Raw genomic sequence first — 23,883 nt, forward strand, 5'->3', positions numbered from 1 at the left:
CACACTCTTGGTCGCGGAGGTTTGTGAGGGTTGCATTTACTACAGGATCAAACCACCTAAGCCAAGGTGTGAGGCATCGTGCTGAGATCTGCATGGCACTGGGGTGGTAATTAGCCAGTGTCTTGAACGATCCCCTCGGGGCACCAGGCAGCACACCATTGTACTTAAGCCTTCCACCCATATGGGGCGCTGCGGGTGGTGACTTTTTAAATCCCCATAACTCGTGGGATTGAAATGAATAAAGGAACCAAATTAAAAACTGGTAGTAAAGACCTGGAGAGAACCTGGTCCAGTGCCTCTTTGTCCACCACAAATCCCACACAATCAGACCAGGGCTCGAACCCAGACCACCACTGTGGGAAGCCAGTGACTAACTGTCAGAGCTATGGTGTGGCCCATCTCATGAAGTTGGTCAACTCTCCACCAGATATCAGCAGGACACAGGAATTAAAAACATGTTTTCTATTATAAAAGCCAGAAACAACTTATACAGGTGTAATTATTTATTCTTACTGGTTATTCCCAGACATTGTAAAGAATGCCCAAGCTGTGCATACAAATATGTGGATGCTCTGTGTGTGTATCCTTTCTATTTCTGCTGCTCCTTAACAAGAAACCACAATGATGTCAGTACATGCCCACAGCCATAGCATGTGGTGCTCTAGTTTACATTAACTGTATTTCTGTTACAGAAAATAACACATCTTCCATGCAACTCCATGCACCAAGTAAGTAAAAAGAAGCAGTAACACTTCTAACTTGTATTCAGGAGGTGTCCAGATAGAATCCTGTCTGTGAAACTGACTATTGTGACAAGTTTTTCATGCCACATCCATGCAAATGTCAGGACAGTACCTTAAATTACACCATGACAGCCTTTCTTTACATCCTTCCTGATTTATTATTCATTATCATCCAATTGCTGGATGCTATATAGAATGAGCTAAAAAAACTAAACTCAGTGACTTTCAGCCTGCAAGCAAACTATACGGAATGAGCAACCACCGCTTGGTCAGCACAAGAGATTCCCATGGCCGTTAATCTCGGTTTTCTGGACTTGAGCTGCTACTTTCCTACTCAAGTAGCTCCTCAATTATCCTCATGAGGCTGAGTGCACCCTGTTCCAGACCCACCACTTCTCAGAAAATCTAGTAGTGCCAGGAATCGAATCTGGGACTCCTGGATCTGCAGCCAGGAACGCTGACCACTAGACCACAGAGGCATGAGCTACTGATAATAAACTATAAATTCCAAATCCATGAGGGAGAGCTTTTCTTGAGAAGTTAACACCATTCAGCTGTCAAGGAAACACTGGTCTTTTATAAAACCTACAAGTTCATTACTGTGTTCAGAGCCAATGAACCTTAACCTGATCGAGATGAATCCAGCTCACACCTTTATATCTTATTTACGTAACATCCAGTTGAAAATGGTTTTCCAATAAACATTTTGTTGGCATTTCTCATCCCTCCAATATATTCTACATGCCCCACCTATCTCATTCTCCTTGATAGAATCACCATAATAGTATTTGGTGAAGAGTACAAATTGTGAAGCTCCTCATTATTGAATCCAAGTTCCAAATTACTGGTCCTTTTTATCATCACTCAGGTCATGCCAAAGAAAAGAGTCCAAGACTAAAACTCTGTTAACATTTCCCAGTATCTCTTCCCTCCATACATTCCAAACAAAGTGCATGAGACAGAGCATGCCTAGATGTCTCAAAGAATGGGATGTACCAACAATAAAACAGTAAACAAAGCAGCTTTGACACACCATCTACTTACAGCATGAAGGAAATCTATTCATTTCACATTCATCAATTCTCTCTCACAAAAAGTGGAATTCCAAATACAAACACTGATATACTTACTACAAGACACATACCTACCAATCAATGTGTACAAAGCTTCCACTGCCCCATTGTAGAGCTCAGTATTAATGTCTTGGTTATTCTCAACAATTATTTTCTGCCACACTAACTGGATATAGTTGAGACACTGCATAAAGATAAAGACACATATGGAGCAAATATAGTTAAATTCTAAAGGGTAAATCAAGTTTTGCCATTCATGTATTCAATAAAAAATATTCTATGTATACATTCTGCCCCAGTTTACCAATTCATATCAATTTCTGTCTGGAAAAATATTATACACACCTTTCTTATCTCCAAGCCTGAATAATATGAGCAATAATAATTAAATAATGAATCTGGTTCTGTACAAAAAATATTGTTGCTGACTTCGAATATGGCAAGTGCAAAATACCTGCCTTCTGACTTTACACATGCAGTCCAATGTCTCTACAAGAAACATGGATGGAAATATTTTCCAACAGTCCTGTTAGCACCAACATCATAGTGCCGTGAAAGCATACAAGTGATTCAAAAAGAGACACTTTCAAGACTCTGAGTTTCAAGAACAGAAATAAATAAATCATGAGGGCCATATCAGATGAGTATGGTGGATGTTTCAACACTGTTACTTGTTTTATGGTAAAAAATTATTTAACCAAAAGGGAAATCTTTATGATGCAAAATCCACTTGTCTGACCAAAGATATGTTCTTTAATGATGAATGTGTTATGAATATTCCACACCTTGAATATGAAATATATAATTAAATGTTTTGTAGGACAAAACATATAACAGTTAATTCTTCTGAGAACAGAACAGCAGATCAGCATAGTTTATTTTCCCATGATTTTAACACTGCTGATGCCCTGAGTCTTGCAAACTGGATTTTCCCATTGGAAAGTTTGGCATTTTGTTTCTGAGTCATAATGGAAGATCTAAATTTCAACATCAGGTACTACCATATCTTTCAAAATTTTGGTTTTTTACAATGATGCTGTAAGATCTGGGCAAAGCACTTCTCTCCACATTCTTTGATTCTTGGGCCGCTTTCAGATAAGACACACGGTGGCTGGACACACAGTGTCCAGCGACTGCAAATACATTAGAGTGAATACTAATGTTCACACAAGCGTCTCAGTGTCCCACGTCTGAGGCACTGTGGCGCAACTGTGTCTTTCCCCTCTAGTGGCCGAGACACTGACTTGTGGTCTGGCCACTCGAAGTGCATTGAGTTGTATGCTAGCGTTCAGACAAGACACACAGTATCCAGCATCATTGATGAAAATGGTGGACAAACATTTTGATACTGATAAATTTATCGAGTTAGTGCGAGCCAGACCTGTTATATGGGATATAAATAGTGATGATTATGCCAACATTTTAGACTGCCGTACAGTTCCGTGAATGATGTACTAGACATTCTGTAGTAATTAAAGAACTTCCTTTTATCACTGCAGATATCTTCATGGAGTGTGTAGAATGCTCCTTTGCTAAGCCTACTTTCAACAACAGGGTGAACCCACAATTTTCTCTTCTTGTTCCTCTTCCTATATTTTCGTAGTATGTGCATAATTATAATGATTTCTTCTGGTTCAAGCAACAAACTGTAGTCAGGCATTCCCTCCATCTGAATGACTGAGGGCAACATCAAGGTCGGGTTCTGACGTCAGAGCCACTAAGTGTGCGTGTTGTGGCATTGAGTGGCTGTGTCCCAGACACTAGTCGCAAGCCACTGTGTGTCCTGTCTGAAAGCGGCCTTGCTGTGACTGGCCCATTTTGGCATAGATTTCTTCACATGCAAATGCCTGGCCAAAACTATTGTCAGAGTTTCACTATCCATATTCAATTATTTTGTTATTTTCAGAGAAGTCAACTTATGAAGAAAGCAGTCTTCTGGGATGTTTCACCGTGTAGATTTGGTGTTAACCGACGTTTCGGAGGAACTTATCGCCTCCATCTTCAGGGTAGAGAAAAAATAAGAAAATCCACAAGTGAAGAGACAGCGAGAACCGGTGTAATGGGTTACTTTCATCTATCTTTTGCTCACTGTTCTCATTCCATAAGCTTGCTGCAGCACTAAACAAATGCCATAGGCATTTCACAATATGTATTACTGGTTCTCTGTTCTAACAATTGATCACCAACATTTTTGTCAAGCAATCAAAATGTGGTGCAAATAAAATGCTTACTGCAACCATAAAAACAAGTGAATCACAATTACTGCTGGATACAGAACGCTTCAGTCATATATTTACATGATCCAACATGCACAAACTCACCACTGATGCCAATTGCTGCACAAAAATGCTATTCTGCTTACTGAATTGTCAGACTTTGTGTGAGAGCCCCTTACTTCTTAGAATATGAAGCAAATTCCATGCATTGTAATAAGCAAATCAACCTGGGGGTAAAGAGCAGCAGGCACATGAGGCTGACAACCTCATAACCATCTGTGAGCTTTTACATAAATTTTTTATGAGAGCGTCTATATTATGAAATCTGACTAAAAATACATCACACCCTAAGTATTATTCTTCAAATTTCTTTCAATTTTCATTCCTTACCATAAATACTAAAACTATCTCTAATACTAAGAAGCTTACAAAACTTCATACATATTATTGTTCTGCCTGTGCATGTAGTTCATTGTTGTATCATGATAATAATCACAAACAAAACATATGTATTCTCTGTTCATGGTGTTGCTATCTTTCCTTGTTTACCTTTGTTACTTACAGTCATGTGAATATACAGTACATACAAATCTTGAGCAAAGAAAATCTGCATGTCATTGAAACAGTGTCATTACACAGCCACCTCAACTCAACACTCTGCAGTACATAAATTCTTTATATAATACCAATCAACAAAATTCTTACTCAGTTGAGTAAAAAATGAATGTTAGTGTTCCCTTTCTTCATTGGTATTACATACTTTTCATCAATACAACTAAATTACCTGGAGGAAACCACAAGTTGCAAGTGACCACCAGAAAGACCATTTCAGCACATACATATTTGTGTAGGCAGTAGAGAAATCTTCCCAAAGATAGTAATGTGCATTTTTACAACTACCAGCAACTCTCTTGCTATCCTGTAACCTCCTGCCAGGGTCACAGCCATTTACTCTAGAAATGTGTTGATTGGGCTCCTTGGTTTCAACTGCATAACTGGTGGCACTCTCTACTAATCCAGTCAAAGGTACAACTGAAATAAGAACAAAGAATATCATACACAAAGCAGGATAATCTGTACAAAACTTACACTATTATTGCAATAAATATATAGTGTAGGGGAAGAGTTCTTAATCAGGAATGAGGGTGTGGATCACTAAAAAGAAATTAGTTTTCAAGCCTTCATCCATGAAGAAGTCTCCATAACAAACGCTGGCCAATGGCCAAACAGAGGATGCTTTTTATATAATTTGTGATTCATAATTCTTCTTTATGACTGTGTTTCTTTTGGTAAACTTATCAAAAATAACAACAATCTCAAGCCTTTATCTCATTTTTAATTACATTTACACAAACAGAATATTTCAACCTTGCTGCTCAAGACAAATTGTTGGAACAGGCCTGATGCCATGTTGCAAACAGTCAACCTCTTGTAAGATTTGAGGTTTTCACAGCAGTGACTATGAAGAAAGCAGTCTTCTGGGATGTGGCATCGTGTAGATGTGGTGTTAACCGACGTTTCGGAGGAACGTATTGCCTCCATCTTCAGGGTAGAAGGAAAATAAGAAAATCCATGAGCGAAGAGACCGTGAGAACCGGGTACAAGCAGACTGGTGTTGGAAATAAACACAGCTATGTGAGAGCAGTGAAGGGAGGGGGGACAANACATCTACACGGTGCCACATCCCAGAAGACTGCTTTCTTCACAGTCAACCTCTTGGTTCTATCTCTTGATTTTAGTGAAACAGAACAACAGGTAATACTAGATGTCTCATCAATTTTATTGCTTATGTTTATTTATTTGTAATTATATGATCCTGTCACTAAGTCAGACTACGCTGAACTCCCATCTCAGGTTCCTTTTGGGAGCAGTGAACATTAACACTAAACTAAGGAAAATCTTAAATAGAGGGAACATTAAACGGGGGTTCCACTCTATAGATCACTGAATGACTGGATAACAGAGGATAATGAATTAGAAAAGATGTGGAAGAAGTGGTCATGACCTATTTAAGGAACTACCTCTTGAGGGGCTGAGGAAAACCCTGTCAGGATAGCTAAGGTCCAGGCCAAGATTCAAACTGAACAGTTCCCAAATAAAAGTTATATAAGCATTACTGCATAAGCCAAGATCCTTCATAATTTTATTTCTTATTCACAAATTCAATACTGGACACTTTCCTCAAAAAAATTTACATTTACCATCTATTCAAATGATGGGTGCACACTAATCTTTACTGGCTGTGCACTGCACTACTGTGATGGGACATCTGAGTAGTCAAGGTGGCCAAGCACTAAATTTTTTTCAATACAAATGTTGTCACCAAAAAGTCAAAAATCTTGTGATAAACTTGTAATATCAGGGGATTTAAAGTTTGATCAATTAAATTCTGTAAAACAATGACATAAATAAAATGTGTAAAAATATGTGTGGTGAATATATTTTCATTTTTTGTTGATCTGTCTTTTCAGAGGTGTCTGAATTTAAAAGAACAAAAATTAACGATTATCTTAATATTCTGAACAATGAAGTAGCAACAAATGGTCAGAAAGTTTCATAACTGAGGCAATATGAACCAATACTTTTGTTGCAGAAACTGACGCAAAGTTACGGAAAATCTTTTACCATGTCATCTAGTTTTCTTACATACCTGACTCCTCTGTGACAGCCGCAGGGTTCTCAGTACCATCAATCTCATTTTGTTTATGTTTCTTTCGATAAAAGTACATGCTATGGCGTACTGATGGAAGGAAGAATGCCCAGAGTGTTGCTAAGCATACAGCTGAAAAAGTATTACACTATCATTAAGACATTTATTTCTGAGTTTTATTACTAAATATAAAGACATAATATATCAATATGAAATGTTGTTCAAGTTTTGTATTAATAAAGAGTGTCAGGAACAAAAGGGAGGATGGATATGTGAAACTGATAAAGCCCTTCTTGAGAAGTTAACAGTCATACAGGTGGTTAAGAAATGTCCCTTCTTTTACAGAAGCCACAAGTCACTAACACGTCGATAAGAATCCACCACTTGACTTCATATTGAGACAGGTAAATTCACTCCACACCTTCACATCCCATTTCATTAAGAATCATTTTATTGTAACAGGATGTCTAAAATCCATAACTTTTGAATGCTGGAACTGCAGAAATATAGTAGAGATCTCCATTACTAAGCAATGTCATGGTAAATACACACTCTAAGCAACAAACATGTTCAAGACAGAGTGCTATAGAACCAAGAAGAGGATGGACAAAGGAAATTACAGAAAAGTAACAAAAGACAAGGATGCAAGGGGAGTCAAATGGCCAATTATAGTTGCTTATAAGTAAGAGGAGGCAGTGCCTAAAATATCCACTTCCTACAAGAATGCACAGCATAGTAACTTCATGTGGCATTATCTGCATATTCCCCTCTATATCTATGTTTTCCAAGTTGTTAACTTCATTTCCCATCAGGATTTCCTTATTTGTGTGCTTCTATCACCTCTCCCATGCATGTTATATGCCCACGCTGTTCATCATCAATGATCTGTGATCCTAATGGTATCCGGTGAGGAGTACAGATTGCAAAGTTTCTCATTATTTAACTACCTCCATCCTCTTGTTGCTCCCTCTCTCTTCAGTTGAAATATACCCTTTACCAGCATATTCTCAAACACCTTCAATCTATGTCCTCCCTGCACAGAAAGATACAAGATACCCATACAAAAGCAGTAATTTCAATTTCAATTTATTTAACGTTCCATGGATCCACAGTACACGTAAGATATAGAACATGTCAAAATAGTACATACACAGAATAGATAAAACAAAGTAACTGAGTAGAATAAAATGAAATAAAATACATGAATCAGATAGTTGATTCCACTAAATACATAATAATTAATACTATTAGAATTGACTATGAAATAACAAAAGAAACATTTCAACAAAGAAATAGTGAAATATCTGACTACAAGCAAATCATAACAGAGTACTCCTAAAATGCCATAAGTATGACAATATAAAGTTTGATACTAGCTTTTGACTAGTCATTGACTTGTACAGGTTTTATATTGAAAATATTCTTCTATGGAATTAAAATAATCTGTATGGAGAAAATGTTTTAAACAGGTTTTAAATTTCCTAGGATTATGAGATACCTCTTTGATGTGAGGAAGGAGATTATTGTAGACCCTAATGTGCATACAATACACTCCCTTTTGGTATACAGTAAAGTTTGATATAGGCTGATAGAAATCATTGGATTGTCTTGTACTTACGTATATTGTGATTTTCTGAATTTAAAATAAAAAGATTTGTATTGTTAACCACAAAAGGTATGAGTGAAAGAATATACTGTGATGCAAGAGGTAAAATCTCCAACTTTCTCAACAAATTTCTACATGAAATCCTACTATTGCAGCCAATTGTAATTCTAATTATAGTTCTATAAATTAAGCCATTCAGTTTAAATGAGTTTAATATACTAAATAATCCAGTTATTTATATGGTGTTATATGTTTTAGCCCCTTGGAGTCATCTTCAAACACACATGCACACAACCCATGTAGAATCTCTCTCACCCGCCTTCCCCTTCAGGCACTACATGTATCCAACAGGACATCCAGACATTTAACAAGCAACAGAAACATCATGTTTCTGGACAATATCCATTGTCCTGTTTTTATCTAAACACCATCTTGTTTTTATTTAAAAACGCAATATTTTGGAGACTGGATTCTGCTTCTGTCTTCAGTAAGACCTCTTCAGTTAGGCCCAGTTGATAGAGCTAGTCATAACATACAACAAGAAACCTTTATTCTGATTCTACTTGAAGATCTACAATTTTAACTTATTTTATAGTTTATGGCTGTATAACTTATGATTATACTAAGATATACAGCAACTGTAAAGCAAGCTTCTTTTACTGTCAACCTCCTGAAGATAGCCCTGAAGGGCTGAAACATGTAAGGCCACATAAATAATTGGATTATTTACAATAAACTTGTATACACTGGCTAGCTTAATTAATTAAGCACAGGGACAACTTTACCTTTCTTCCTTTCTTATACTACTCGAGAATCTGGATTGAAAAATGTTAACAACATGAACTGAAACATCATTTACATTAAATGGATATAATGATCCTACCTGCAAGAGAAATGAAATTAAGTTGGTAATAGTCCAATGTTCCAGATGACACGAGAGCTTGGGAAACAATACCAGACAGGGCACGGCCAAACAGGTATGCAGTTCTTGTGTGACTGGTCACTTGTTGGTAGTGTTCCTTGTCTACTTGGGCATATATGTATGTATAGTATGCAACCTCTGCTGCCATGAAGAATCCATAGAAGACCTCCATTATCTATAACATGATAATCCAAATTAAACAAAAGTGAAGGTGAGAACATGTTACATTTAATATAAGACAGCAGTACACTTCACATTTAATAGCAAGTCTTCAAGTATTTACTTTTGTGAGTATCAAAATACCATAACCTAACATCATTTGTTCTGCTAGACTATGAAAATAAGACTAGTGGAAGCTGAAGATTGGATACCTATGACAAGAATCAGCCAAGAAGAAAACAATAATCATGCAAGGCAAAGAAAGCCTGAGGAATTCCTGGTAATATGAAATGTATAGGTTTTACATGATTAATGAAAAGAAATTTAGTTTCTAGGAGTCCTGTGATGGATTGCTTTCAAATTAATCATCTTTTGAACAAATTTTTCAATAGGAATGACGTTCAGATCCTAGCCAGGAGGGCTCAAATATTTTCTCATTCCCAGAATCATTCAATGGAGCAGTTACATCATTCCTTAACCTTCATTTCCATTGTATAGTTTCTCTGAACCATCCAGCCATGTATTTTAGTCTTGTTATGTGACTGTCCCTTGATGCACTATGTAGACACACAGTGACTACTTACACCTACATTCTCAGAATTGAAAGGACACAAATTTTCTAGGGGTCAGTATCCATCAAAATTAGCTGTGTCTTTCTTTAGAAATTAACTGCCTCTTCAAGCCTTTTTGGAATACTGAGCTACAACCAAGCAGGAGTTCAATGCTTTTTAATTTAGATGGTTTGTTGTGACACTCTCCTGGCAGGTTGCTGAAGTAAAGAGAATTCACAAGAAGATTAAAAACTGTAAGCACTACCAGCAAAAGTGTATGGATTTTGAAGGAAATCACTCTGAAAGGGATGTAATGCTGTTTTCCCTGTGTCATGACTCTACTTTCTTTTTATTATGTTAGTTCTGCAACATTTGTTTCCATTGGTCAATAATACTCAAATCCATGTTCGCTACAAAGTTTCTGAATGGGTTAAATCTGACACATGGTTCAAAAGTTGGAGGATGTGACAGGCAGATGACTAGACAGAGACATATAATATGTGCACTGTCCCCACTCGCCCCCAATTTACATAAAGAACACACATATAATACCAGCATGTTCATGCCACCACAACACAGCACAATGAGAGAATAGTGAAGCTCTTCATGGACATGAGTTCTTGTGACCAATGTCCACAATCCCGTTCAATGGAACATTTTAGGCAAACTTCATCCGCATAAGAAAGGTTCTATCTTCTTGGATATAATGCCACATAGTCTGATGAAAATCAACCTATGTTCCAGAGGAACATACTACCTCCACCTTCAGGGTCAAAGAATAAGGCAGGCAAGAAATCAGCATGAAAGAAGCAAAGTTAATTATGTGTGAAAAGGGCAGGAACTTTATGGGCTTGGAGGGAATGTACAAGTCAACAAGTCTGCTCCCATTGGTTCCCCTTGAGATACAGAGTGTAACCGCACAATTGAAATCCCCCCCCATTATTTTTATTTCAGTAGTTGACAGAGTTAATAATAAGAATTTATGAAGAAACAAAGGTTTAAGACACACTGTAAGAACAAAGAATAGGCGATGAGCAGATAGACGAAACTTGCGTGGACAAGGACATCTGCTAGTCCTTGAGTCCAAGCATCTGGTGTTATTTTCCAAAAGGGCAGAAAATGATACTTCAAGACACCCCACTGAGTTTCTTTAGAAATTGAGAATTAGACTTACAGCGGGAAGACACTTTGAGAATTCTAGAAGTGACAGTTTCTACCAGCCGTAAGTCAAAAGTGGGAGTGCCAGGAGATCATTAGTGACTCCTCATAAGTTGCATCGCTGTCAATTTCGCCATTTGGTCTTTTGGGGTGAAATTCCCTTAAACATAATCTGTCGTTGACCAGAACCAAAATTAAGACAACTCCCCTTATTTGAATCAGCCTATCAGGGAAATTAGGAGAGGAGAATAGGCAGATACAACTCAGTTAGGACCTCTAGGCTCAGCAGAGTTCAGTCTAAAATTTTTAGTCTATCCACTTTCGAACTTGGCGGAGGCAAACCCCGCACCACACACGCTAAAAGATAATTCTAAGAAGTACAAATTTTTGCTCATAATGACTCATATTGAGATTTAGCTTAATCTGTAAGAGGACAGTTATAAGTTGAGCTGATCGAGTGCATTTTTGTGTAAGTGTAACACCAACTGCTTGTAAGCTGAAACTAAATCAGATTGTGAGAATTTACGCAGCCGAGAGTCTTTAAGAAGAACAACAATAATGTGTTGTGGTGGTACAGTGAATTGTGTTAATTAGAGGTGCTTCACCCTCACTTGTCCGAGCCTGACCCGTATCCGACCTGAAGAGAGACTCATCTCCACTGTCTAGTCAAACCCACCGTCAGCTTTCACATGCTCACTCCTTCCCCCCTTTACAATGAATCGTAAACAGTCTCTAGCTGTTTGCTGGCGCCCATACTACCAGATCCCATCATGAAATCCAACCCCCAATGATCTCAACGGAAGGAAGAAGTGGTGGAGCCAGGTCAAGCCGAAACCAGCTACGACCCAACAACTTCAGAAGCGGCAACACCAGGTAGGGCAGCGTCAAAGTGGCCATCGGAGCAGAGGGGCTGATCGCCACTGACTCCTACTCCCTGCACTACTATTCAGAAGGAGCCGAAGGCGGAAGGGCATACGAAGGGGCAGTTATAAGAGTGAACCAATAGGAGACAAGAGAAGAGTAACCACTATGAGCTCTGAGAAGCCCTGCATTTGTAACTTGTTTCAGTAGGCACAGAAACGAGGAGGGTGGGAGAGATGTGTAAGTGGGTGCATGTAAGCAGAAGGGGATATAGCGCATGGTAGGCTAGTAAAGGAAAGAAAAGCTCAGGGTTGAGACACACTCAGAAAGTGCAGTTGGTGCCCAGGACAACATGGTCCAGTGAAGAACCCATCTTCAGAATCCTGTGAGGGAGACTTCCTATGATTACTTAAGAAGCAGATGAATCTTTTCCACAAACTGCTTAGAAAGGTGCCACTCTCCCTGCTTGTATTATTGGGATGGACCTAAATTTCAATCACCTCCCTAATGATGCGCTCCATACATCTAGGTTTGGTGGAGTGGATGTGGTGCCCCACGCTGATGCTGTCCTCCACTTTGGAACCAGCCAGCTTTGTTGATGGTATTCCTTCACTCTGATGTTGACTCAACAGCCTGTCTGTCCAATGTAGAACTGACCATATGCACAAGAGGTTTCAAGAACTGGGTCATCCTTAACAGGCCAAAGGAAGCTAGAGATTTTCCTTGCAGATCATCCTGCTAATTGCAGATGAAGGTTCACCAGACATAAGGCAGGAAGGCAACTGAAACTGACCTGTCACTGGGCACAGCAACTCTCACAGGAGGATGTCAGCTGCTATAGGTGTTCTGCCAGAACATGAACTTCAGAAACTCCAGTTCCTCACGCAGGTTGTGCTGGTTGTAAAGAGCAAGCCACGTGCACTAATGATGAAAGCAGAGCATGCTTGCTGGGTGGATGAAGGTAGTGAGGACACAAGTTAAGACAGAGGTCAGTGTGGGTAGGTTACAGTATACACTATGGCTCAGAGGGCCATCAGGTCTCCCGTAAATAAAAATTGTTCTGGCCGTCACAGTCAAGTTTGCTAGAAGAACAGTAAATGCTGCCAAATGGTAGGTCCACTGTGAAGCGGAGGCTCCATGCATTCTTATGGACAGCAGTGACAGCGACACTGCCTTACAGTGAGTGGGATGGTTACTGATGAATCATACTTCCTTTTTTTAACTCATAATATTAATTTTCAAACTGGCTAGCCACAGTAGGTAGCACGAACATCAAAGAGCCAAGCATGAAAAACAAGCAATTTCTTGATTTATACATAAGTTTCATTGTAGTTTAAACATGTAGACTCCATACTTAAGTATAAGCTGCAACAGAATTGTACAAAATTTCTCTTTACATACAGCAGTGATTGCAAGCCTCTTATTCAACTTATGGCAACAGGAGTACATGTCTTTCCATGTAGTTCACTGGCACAGAAATCACAAGGCATGCAAAAAGATTCATGTCTGATGCCAACTTGAGAGATAAATTCATTCAGGACTTCAGACAAAGAGTCACGCATGTAACATATACTTCGGTGTGACCTTATACTCATAAATAACACATCAAATACTTAAATCTGTATGACAGCCAACAACACTAAAAATTAAACATGTTTTTGATGAAATAATTTCAATATCATTATGTCAAATTTTTACAGATGACCGGTTCCCTTCATTTGGAGTTACAAAAACTCTTGATTAGCAATGCTGTCTAGATTACTGTTACATTATTCTATTCATTATTCTATTATTCTATCATTATTCATATTCCATAACACGTTAAACAGTTCAGTACTGTTTAACGTTGTGTACACAATATTGAAACAGAAATTCCTGTTATTTGACATAATGTAATAAGTGAAAGTTCTGGAACACTAATTGTTATAAACACTGATGCAGACAGACTACAGAGTAAATAGGAAGATAAACATGTAAACAGAGAGTATTATTTTATTACCATACCTGCATTGTTAGAACATCCTTTCCCAAGATGAGCAAGCTCCATGTTAAAATGGCAAATACACCATGCAAAACAATGACTGGCTTGTAGCAGAGAAAGTCAGTCACTAGGAACACAACCACAAGTTCCACTAAATATGCGTATGTGCCAACTGGGAAGATATCTTGATTTACCTGAACATAGAATCATAAAAACCGTCCAATTATTGTATTCAAATAAGTAAATGTAAGGGCATAGGTTTTGTAATGACTTCTATCAGTACTACTAACAAATCAACTATGCACAGTCATAAGAAACTTGACAATATCATGACATAATGTTGCATTTTAGTGTCCTGTTGCACTGATTTGTATCCATAATGTGTCTATATTAACTGTCTTTTAGTGCATACAGTATCACTTGTCACTTCACACTACATGTTTTGGCACCATTCTGCCATCCTCAGGTGTATTAATCATGTTAAACCATTGCACTGCCTGCCATCAAGTGTCCATTTTTAAAATGATATAAAATGTGTGTTCGTCGCTGTTCACTAATAAAATTTATATATTAAAACTTGTTAACATTTAACACCTTACATGTCGTATATCAAACTTGTGTGTAATGCCATTCATCCGTTTTGGGAGTCGTTCTTCTTAAGTTTTAATTGTGTATATACTGTGTCTTATGATGTGTCTTTCTTATGTGGCTGCATGCGTTGTATTGCTGGACGTATGTGTGACACACATACATCCAGCAGGGGAAAATATGGCTCTACACCTAATTTTATCTATTCTATTAAATTTGTTACACTGGAGGGCTTATGATTCAAACTACCCATCAGTGAATATTGAACCAGTAGCAGAAAATCCAACTATTGACACCTGTACATGACAGGCACACATTCAAACATGTTCAGACACTGGAAATTAAAATTGTGTTAGCTTGCATATGGGTGGCATGCTGTAGCATAGTTGGTTGAGGCACTATGCTACAAGTCGAAAGGTCACGGAATCAAATCCCGATGAGGTGGATTTTTTCAATTTACCTAATCCTTCCCGCTGTACTATGGCCCTGGGGTCAACTCAGCCTCTAACAGAAATGAGTACCAGGAATATTCTTGGGGGTAAAGGGCAGCTGGCACGTAAGGCTAACAACCTTACCACCATCTATGAGCTGACTGTCTAGAAAATGTGGGAACCTCAACATCTCACAACCCTATCGGCCTCCACGGCCTGTTACAGGGATACCTTTACTTTTACTTTTTAATAGCTGAATGTTTTAAGGGCTTACTTTTGAGGAAAGACAACAGATAAAAGATGAACATTAAAATTAGATAATTTTGTTTTCTGCCTTCAGTAGGTGAGGCATATATGACCCAATTACTGACTTTGTGTTGATGAGAACAAATTCCTACAAGATTTGAGGTTTTCACAGCAGTGACTATGAAGAAGTACATGGTGCCACATCCCGAAACGTCGGTTTACACAACATCTACAGAGCACCACATCCTGAAACATCGGTTTACACAATATCTACATGGCGCCACATCCCGAAACATCAGTTTACACAATATCTACATGGCGCCACATCCCAGAAGACAGCATTCTTCCAATTCTTGCAAGCATTTATGCTTTCTTACAGGTGTCCCCAAATTTCTCAACACATAACAAATCTGTAAAAATATTTATAATATCTCGCTATGCCAAATTACACATATAAAAATTTCTGATTCTTATGCCCTATTTTCAGTCCAAGGACTGTAATGGTTATCTTCATATGCAGGGAAAATATACAGAGAATGGGTGACCCCAACTGGGAAGTCTACCATAACAACTTTAATGAATGTATCAGTGGCAGTCAGGAAAATACATCAGTGAATGTAGTTAATAAGTTTCTTCTTATGATGATGTTAAAAATATATTTAGAAACAGTTCATACCTTAAATACTAAATCTTAATAAAAGAATACCTGTTCTGAAGTGAAATTCTTCCATCTTCCTAGGAGATAATGTGTAACAAATGGCTCGGATGGCCTAAATTCTTTCACAGAACCAAAAATGCAGAGCAGAAGTGATATTTTCAGCCAAGTTTCCATCATGAGTGGCAATATGAACCTTCAAATCTAAAAAATAAACAGATTATTTAAATACTGTTTGTGGCTCCATCAGTTTATTTTCCTTTATGTCCATATGAAGATATACAAAATGATATGGGCTGTAGCAACACATTCTGCATACCTTAACACTATAATCACTGATATATGATACCTCCATAATGTAATACTTTGATCTGACTCATGTGATTCTATGCAACAAACTGTAATACAATACTTGGTTCATGAAACAAAGAAAGTAACTAAGTATAGTGAACTGGATTCTAAACAGGCAGTTGACTTACACATTCCATTCATGAAAACACTGATATTAACAGAGATTCTTAATGCACTGAATTGATACTTAAGTGTACGAGTAATTTTCTCAGCAATATTTACAGCCATGAGTGTCATAACTGTACAGCATTCACTATGCAAGATAATCCAGTACTAAAGATTGCATTTTGCTGAATGTAGACCATTGCAATGAACATGCTACCAAAATTTACATATAACCAAGTTACCCATAATTTTTAAAAAAGTTATAATACATTTGAAAGTGTATAAGACACACTGTGCCCATAATTCAAGCGAATCTTGATCATTTTGTACCATCTAATGTATCACACTCTAAAACAACAAATTAATATGTTTATAAGATGAGCACAATTGCCCCAAAGTTAACTGGTAAATAACTTTCATCTCTATCTGAGCCACTTCTTACAACAGATATATTAGAACAGTCAAGCAGTGATGAGTTATTTGCTTATCTGATATGAGATTTCTCAGTATTCTTGGTGGCCAGTCAAGGATACATGAGATGATGGTAGTAATGGGGCTGCATGTAACATCTAATATCCGTTGAACTGAAAAAAAAAACTACTTGAAAATAAATTCTGTGTGTCAGATTTTGTGGGTTAATTACAGAGCCACATAATAAAATTATACCTATAACACAGTCTTCGCAGGTGATCAGCTGTTTCAGTCATACCATATTAACACAGCTGACTGCCCATGAAGACCTCACAGCATTTGGTTACCATAAAAGTTTCAAAGCTTATAAAGTTATATCTCCTTCACATGCTTTAAAAGAATTTGTTTCTTAGAACATACTAACATAGTACTGTTTACCATTCCAGCACTTAAAGTGGTCTCGAGTTCAGTAATCCCCCACCTCAATCATTCTACTAAATTTGTAACACCATTTATTCCATTTTGATCAATTTCATGTACAGTGTGAGGGATTAAAGGCAAAGTTATGCTTTTAAATTCTTTAATTTCATACATTATGATTCTGCAAACATTTTACATTTATCTCACTCACAAATGCCAATTTATGACAACTGTAGAACAGAACATGATGCAAAAGGCCTCTGACCCCACTAACATCCAGCAAACATACGTTACTAAAACATTTCAGGGTCCACAGATGTGATATATTTTCAAAGCTGCTAGAAGTTACAAGTACTTTGGACACATATATCAGCAATTAATAAATTTTGAAGCACACTTGCCTTGCAATTTATTTGGAAACTAAACCTTTCTTTCTGTGATTACTGTTATCTGTCACCACATAACTTTGTGCTCTTCAACAACCAATGCACTCAGATTCACATCTGTTATAATCATGACTGCCCGATGAATTGATTCAGTTTCAATTTGTGCTCCTGCATGTTATAACTGACATCTTAGTCAGTCACTTTAATATTGATGTTAAGTGACTATTGATCCTGGCCTTATACTGCTGCATAGATCAAGATTATTTTAAAAATGAAGCTAGTATCTTTGCACAACACAGAACTGATGAACTGGTCATACTGTGACATGACATCTAAAAACCATAAACTTCAGAATCTAGAAGGCATGGAAATATCGCAAAAGTGATAATTTACTATGCAACAGAGACACAATTTTCCCACCAGCCAAAGTGATATACAGAAAGCCTGCATGGATGTCCATTATCCAAGTCCACAGCCTACCAACGTGTTTGCGGTCACAGAGCCAGCATGGAACTGGGCAAGTGTTATGTAACATATTGTGAAACAATCTCCAGTTGACAGAAGAGGAACTGACACATGAACCTTACTGGTTTAAGATCTTAAATATTTAGAATTTTAACAACTGTTAACTCAACCATGTTTTATCTTCTTTAAAATCTTTATATAAAACTTTGATTCAACTTGATGTACTAAGATCAATGTAATAGTAGTTTCCTCAACATGTTTGTATGCCTTCTGAGGACGGTTATAACTGACCAAAATATGTAAAGGCATTCATATAAATACACATCTGAGTCACACTGGACAATGCTGTCAAATCATTCTATGATATTCAGTACTTGTAAACTGTGTAATTATTTGCAGATAAGAGGATATTTTCATTTGAAGGAGAAAGCCCTAGATCGCATCAAGTGGAGGAACTGTTTTGGAAGAAACTGTAGACCTGTTGTCTTGACAGATTACAGATGAATTATGAATGAAGAGAAATTGGTGTCTAATATGTCCAGTTACCAACTACATCACACAATTCAGTCATGTATCACATGGCAATATTAACTTGTGGCTGGTGTGACTGAAACACACTTGGAACAAATACATACATTTGTGTTTATTGTTGGTGAACGTATTTCCATTGTTGTGTTTATGTGAGTTTGCGGTTTTGCGATGGCTGACCTGAGAGAGCAGCGTGTCTGTATAAAGTTTTGTTTCAAACTTGGGGAAACCGCTGCAGAAATGCACCAAATGTTGAAGCAAGTTTTTAGTGACAACAGTTTAGGCCAGACACAAACTTACGACTGGTATAAGAGTTTCAAAAATGGCCGAACACTGACGGATGACGACGATCGTTCAGGACGGCCGCCAACGGGCAAAACACCAGAAAATGTCGCGAAAGTTAGGGATCTGATTCTGCAAGATAGTAGACTGACCATCCTAGACCTCTGTAACACCTTGGGACTAAGTTATGGTACATGTCAACGAATTTTGTCAGAGGAACTGAACATAAGGAGGATTGCGGCGAAGTTTGTGCCACAACTGCTGCAAAATGAACAGAAGCAGCACTGCTTGGAAGTCTGCAGGGAACTTCAGCAACAGCTTCAAGAGGATCCAAACTTTCTTTTGAAGGTTGTCACTGGTGACGAAAGTTGGGTTTATGGCTACGACCCTGAAAGCAAGCAGCAATTGTCGCAATGGAAGAGCCCTTCTTCAACTAAGCCAAGAAAAGCTCGACAAGTCAAGAGCAACATCAAGTCCATATTGATCTGTTTTTATGATATTGACGGGATTGTTCATAAGGAGTTTGTCCCTCCTGGTCAGACAGTCAATAAAGAGTTCTATCGTGATGTTCTAAGGCGTTTGAGGGAGAACATGAGGAGAAAACGTCCAGAGAAGTGGCGCATGAACGACTGGGTACTCCACCATGACAACGCACGACCGCATACGGCTTACATTGTGCAGGAATTTTTGATTAAAAACAAGATGGCAGTTGTTCCCCACCTATCGTACTTGCCAGACTTAGCTCCATGCGACTTCTTTCTCTTCCCCATGATGAAAATCAAGTTGAAGGGGCGAAGATTTGATACAGTTGGGGAAATTCAAGCGGAAACGCAGACGGTACTAAACACCCTAACAAAGAAAGACTTCCAGGATGCATTTGAAAAGTGGCAGAAACGCTGGGATCGGTGTATGTGCTCCCAAGGGGACTACTTCGAAGGTGATGGTGCAGAATAAGATCTAGGTAAGATGTAATAGTTTTTATTAATATATTTTGGGAACTTTTGGATTGCACCACGTACATACACTATGGTATTTTATTGATAAAAATATCTGATTTCCAATCAACATTTTGTACTTTATTTTATAACAACCCTTTCACTTGAACAATATTCATATTGCAAGAATGGGTGAGACTATGAATTTTTCTGTGGCAGAACAGCGGTCCTTGCCAAGGCTACGTGATGAGGACCAGCAACAGCCCAGTCAATCCTGCATTGCACTGTCAGCAGCTACTGCCTAGCAATGACTAGTGGACAAACAGAAGACTTTATTTGTGCTATAGCTGTGGTGATTACAGAGTGTATAAATCAGTAAGACTGTTATAAGTAAGATCTAAAAGTTGTGATGATGGTATATTAGAACAAATATTATGTATTTGGACATTATCCATCATCTTGTCTTTATCTAAAAACTGTCCTGTTTATTTTTCAAAACACAATGTTTTGGAGACTGGATTCTATCTCCATCTTCATGTAAAACCTACTCAGTTGGGCCCAATTGATACAGCTAGTCCCTATCACAGGAGATAATATTTGTATTAAGACTGTTATAGTTATTTGTAGTTATGAGTTATAAGCCTTCAATAAATCCAATTATCAATCAAAACTCCATGTCTAGTTACAAATGTACTATTAACTAAATAACTAACTAACTTCATGGAGTTGAGTGCTTCTTGAGAAGCAACCAAATTAACATATTACTCATTTCTTATTTCTGAAGCATTCATATATTAGGCACTGTCTCACAAACATACAATTGGCTTTTACATTTGTTACAGTCTGATTTCTTTGAACTCTTTTATGTCATATTCCGATTGGTATTTTATGAATTTTGTATCACTTCATGGTGTTGTATTAAAAAAAGTCTTAAATCACACAGCTTGGTATTTCAAGCCTACATGATACATTTATACCAGGTAAAAAAGTAAAGTTTTCCTTGTGTTTAACTAATTAAGTACTAGGCCATAAAGGTGTATAGGGGAGTGGACATACAGATCCACATTTTCTTGACCTTGGCACTAGTTGGAGGTGAGTGGTCAGCTTCAGGCCCCAGCTGCTTTTATTCCCTATGGAAGTATCCCCGGTGCCCATTAGATGAGGCTGGGTGGACCCCACAGCTGGTCTGGACAACATGGAGAACAGAAAACCTTTAAGTGACGGCCCTTTAAATTCCGGTAATGGCAGCGGGACGGATTTGATTCAAATACCCGCAATTTTAAAGCAATAAAAACTGTAATCATTTCCTAAAATTGCTGTGATTTCTACAATTTTTGTGATAAACGAACCAAATAAACGCTGTTTTTTTCTAGAAAGAATATAGAATCAGATATTGTAATTTACAGACTTTATAAAATGTGTAAAATTTTTTAGACTGATTCCAAGTAAAAAATTCCCAAATTTATCGTCTCTCTACAAGAATTCAGAGTTCTTGGAACGAAGAATGTTGTATGTAAATGTTGCAACACAGCAGCGGATAGTTTATGGAGCCATGTATAGTCTTGCATGTCTCGAAAGATTATACATGTACGTCATTTTAGTATGCAGAGATGTGGGGTGAGTATCTATTCATATACAAGAACCCTGATTGTTTATTATCGCTTGTTGCAAAACAACAAGCTCTCTCTTCTCACTCTGCTGGAAGTAGATTATAAGTACTTTCATGGTTAGCATCGTAATACTGCCAAGCAGTATCAAAAGCGTGAACCAACCATTGCGCTGTCTCGTTAGGAAGACGCTGACATATTTCAACTCATAAACGACTCCGAATCAAATTGTTGTACATTCAATTCTGAGAGTGGCGTTGAGGAAAGTGAATCAGAAATTGATTTCGACGAAGACCCATCATCTTGGTCAGCAACCTGGGGACCACCACACCAGCATGGCAAGAGGAGTGTGAATAATTATTCAGGTGGAGCTGTGGGCAAACTGTGGCAAACAGTTATAGCATCTGTCGTCGAACCTGGAAATGGACAAATAAACTATTTTTCCATCTCCTGGATCTGAACAGTTACATCCTGTTGTCACACAGAGAATTTCGTCTCGCTCTTGTGCGGGAACATGCTGGAAGGGGTCCACCTCGCCATCAACGGCCCAGGGGTCGAACCCCTGCCGTTTTATCGGAGATATCTCGATGATAGGAGGCCAAACCACATCACTGGCCGACTTCCTCTACTTCACAATTGAGGTGTCGTGTGTGCTTTTCGCGTGGGAAACGAAGAACCGTCTAGACAAAGTGCGTGAAGTGCGATGTCGGACTCTGGATTTCCGGATGTTTCCAAGATTTCCACATGAAGCCAACTTCCGTCAGAAGAGACAACTTATAAAGCTGGTGACCAAAAATCATGTAAGTAGAAAAAGAACTTATAACTTAAAATTAGATTTTAAAAAGCCGGCAGCAAGCGTGGACTGCGCAACAACATATGGCATCATTCGTCCCCTTGACTTTATTTTCATGACGCCATATGGTGCCACTCGGCTCTTAAAGGTTAACTCTGATCCCTTGGTCATCAAGCCCGTATCCAGTTTCTATACTGACTGAGGTATCCAGACTGCTATATTTACCCCAGCACTTCAGTAAATAGAAATGTGTTTCAGCCTCATTTTTTATTTCAATGCCTATCAGAATAATCAGATTTTTTTTAGAAATTAAACCATTTGACTTTATTTTTAAATGGTCTGTCAGACCAGTGCTACTAATTAAAGATAAAACAGTAACATTTCAGTTAAAGTGTTAAGTTGTTAAAACACTGTTCTTGTATACTGTGACATGAAGCTGAGAGTTGTAATAATTCAATCAATAAATGAGGCCATTGCTAGCCGCAGTAAACACATTTTCATGTTAACACAGAAATACACACAATAAGGGAACTATTTGGAGCAGTGTGTTCTATGAATGAATATGAATGCAGCCTGTGCCAAGACTATATAACAAGAAACAAATGGACAAGCATCAGCAAGGCAGCAAGAAGAGACACTGATGGAGTCTGAAGGCTCTTACAGCTGTCAGACAGTAAAATATGGTCATGAGTTCCATGGGGTCTGCAGCCAAGAATCACTGTTCTGGCAAGGACAAGCAGCAATTTAGCAGTCAGTCAGTTATGCCTGAGAGTTTACAGTCAGTCATGAATCAGAGGTCAGGGTAAGCAGCTGGCGGTCTTAAGCTGTACTGCTAGCAGCCACTATGTAGCAACAACTAGGGAACAAACAGCCCTGCACTGTAGTTGTAATGATTCTGTTGAGTATGTGAATCAGCAGGACTGTTATTTCAACTTTCAACTTTATTTTCGTCCATAATCGAAGTGAATACAATTGGACATGTCAAGAACATGCAGTTAAACAAGTTTTAAGGTTTCGAAAAAATCCAATTATCAGTCCAAACCCCGTGTCTTGTCACTAACCGGTGACAATACAAACACTTAACACTTTGCGGACCGCGCACCCTTTAAAAGGATTTTTGCTTTTAAACATGGCGGACCGGTGGCATAGTATTATGACTTTGGGACACGTTATGTTGGAACACACTATACCTTGCTCTGGCACCACGCAACTGCAATGAATACTGCTTAATACATCTTCGGAATGTATGCTAGGTATTCAGTAACTTGACCTGGCTGGCTAGGGTCCCTACTCAAAAAGAAAATAAACCTTGCCCCTTCCAGCTGTTTATGTACCAAGCAGGAAGTTAGTAGAGGGGAATATGTTTCAAGGACAAAATCACTTGAAGGCAAGCGATCTCTCTGACTTGTTTTCCGATGAGCTAACTGACTGCCTTGTGGAGAAGTAGTGATTAGTGACTCAGACAGTGGAAGTGACAGGGGTCAACAAAGAATTGTGGCCACAGATAATAAAAGTGAAAGTTGCCTTGTGGCTTATAAATTGTGCCATTTCCAATTCATTTTTGGTTTACAAAAATCTAAACTCTGATTCTAAATTGAAATACAAAGCATTTCTGGTGAATGTGGCAAAGGCTTGGGCTACAGACCAGATGGTGGCGGCAGAACCAGAGCCAGACTGACTTAGAGCGACCTAGCCCATGAACTCCCACCCCACGCAGGCCTCATGTGGACACCCCTGTGTGATTCTCGGGGGGGGGATAT

The 23,883-nt window shown here is 38.3% G+C and overlaps 1 protein-coding gene across 1 annotated transcript in view; it reads right to left on the reverse strand.

Moving 5' to 3' along the window:
* LOC111867382 (folate transporter 1) overlaps positions 1-23,883 on the reverse strand; it is a 33,120-nt gene that overhangs the window by 6,625 nt on the left and 2,612 nt on the right. The window contains exons 2-7 of the mRNA XM_023857179.2: positions 15,892-16,044; positions 13,944-14,114; positions 9,172-9,385; positions 6,683-6,814; positions 4,817-5,064; positions 1,892-2,000 (exon numbers count right to left, since the gene is read on the reverse strand). Coding sequence (XP_023712947.1) covers positions 1,892-2,000; positions 4,817-5,064; positions 6,683-6,814; positions 9,172-9,385; positions 13,944-14,114; positions 15,892-16,020 — 1,003 coding nt within the window. The 5' untranslated portion in view covers positions 16,021-16,044. The remainder of the gene's footprint in view (positions 1-1,891; positions 2,001-4,816; positions 5,065-6,682; positions 6,815-9,171; positions 9,386-13,943; positions 14,115-15,891; positions 16,045-23,883) is intronic.

Source organism: Cryptotermes secundus, unplaced genomic scaffold (genome assembly GCF_002891405.2).
Source record: "Cryptotermes secundus unplaced genomic scaffold, Csec_1.0 scaffold350, whole genome shotgun sequence".
Lineage (NCBI taxonomy): Eukaryota > Metazoa > Arthropoda > Insecta > Blattodea > Kalotermitidae > Cryptotermes > Cryptotermes secundus.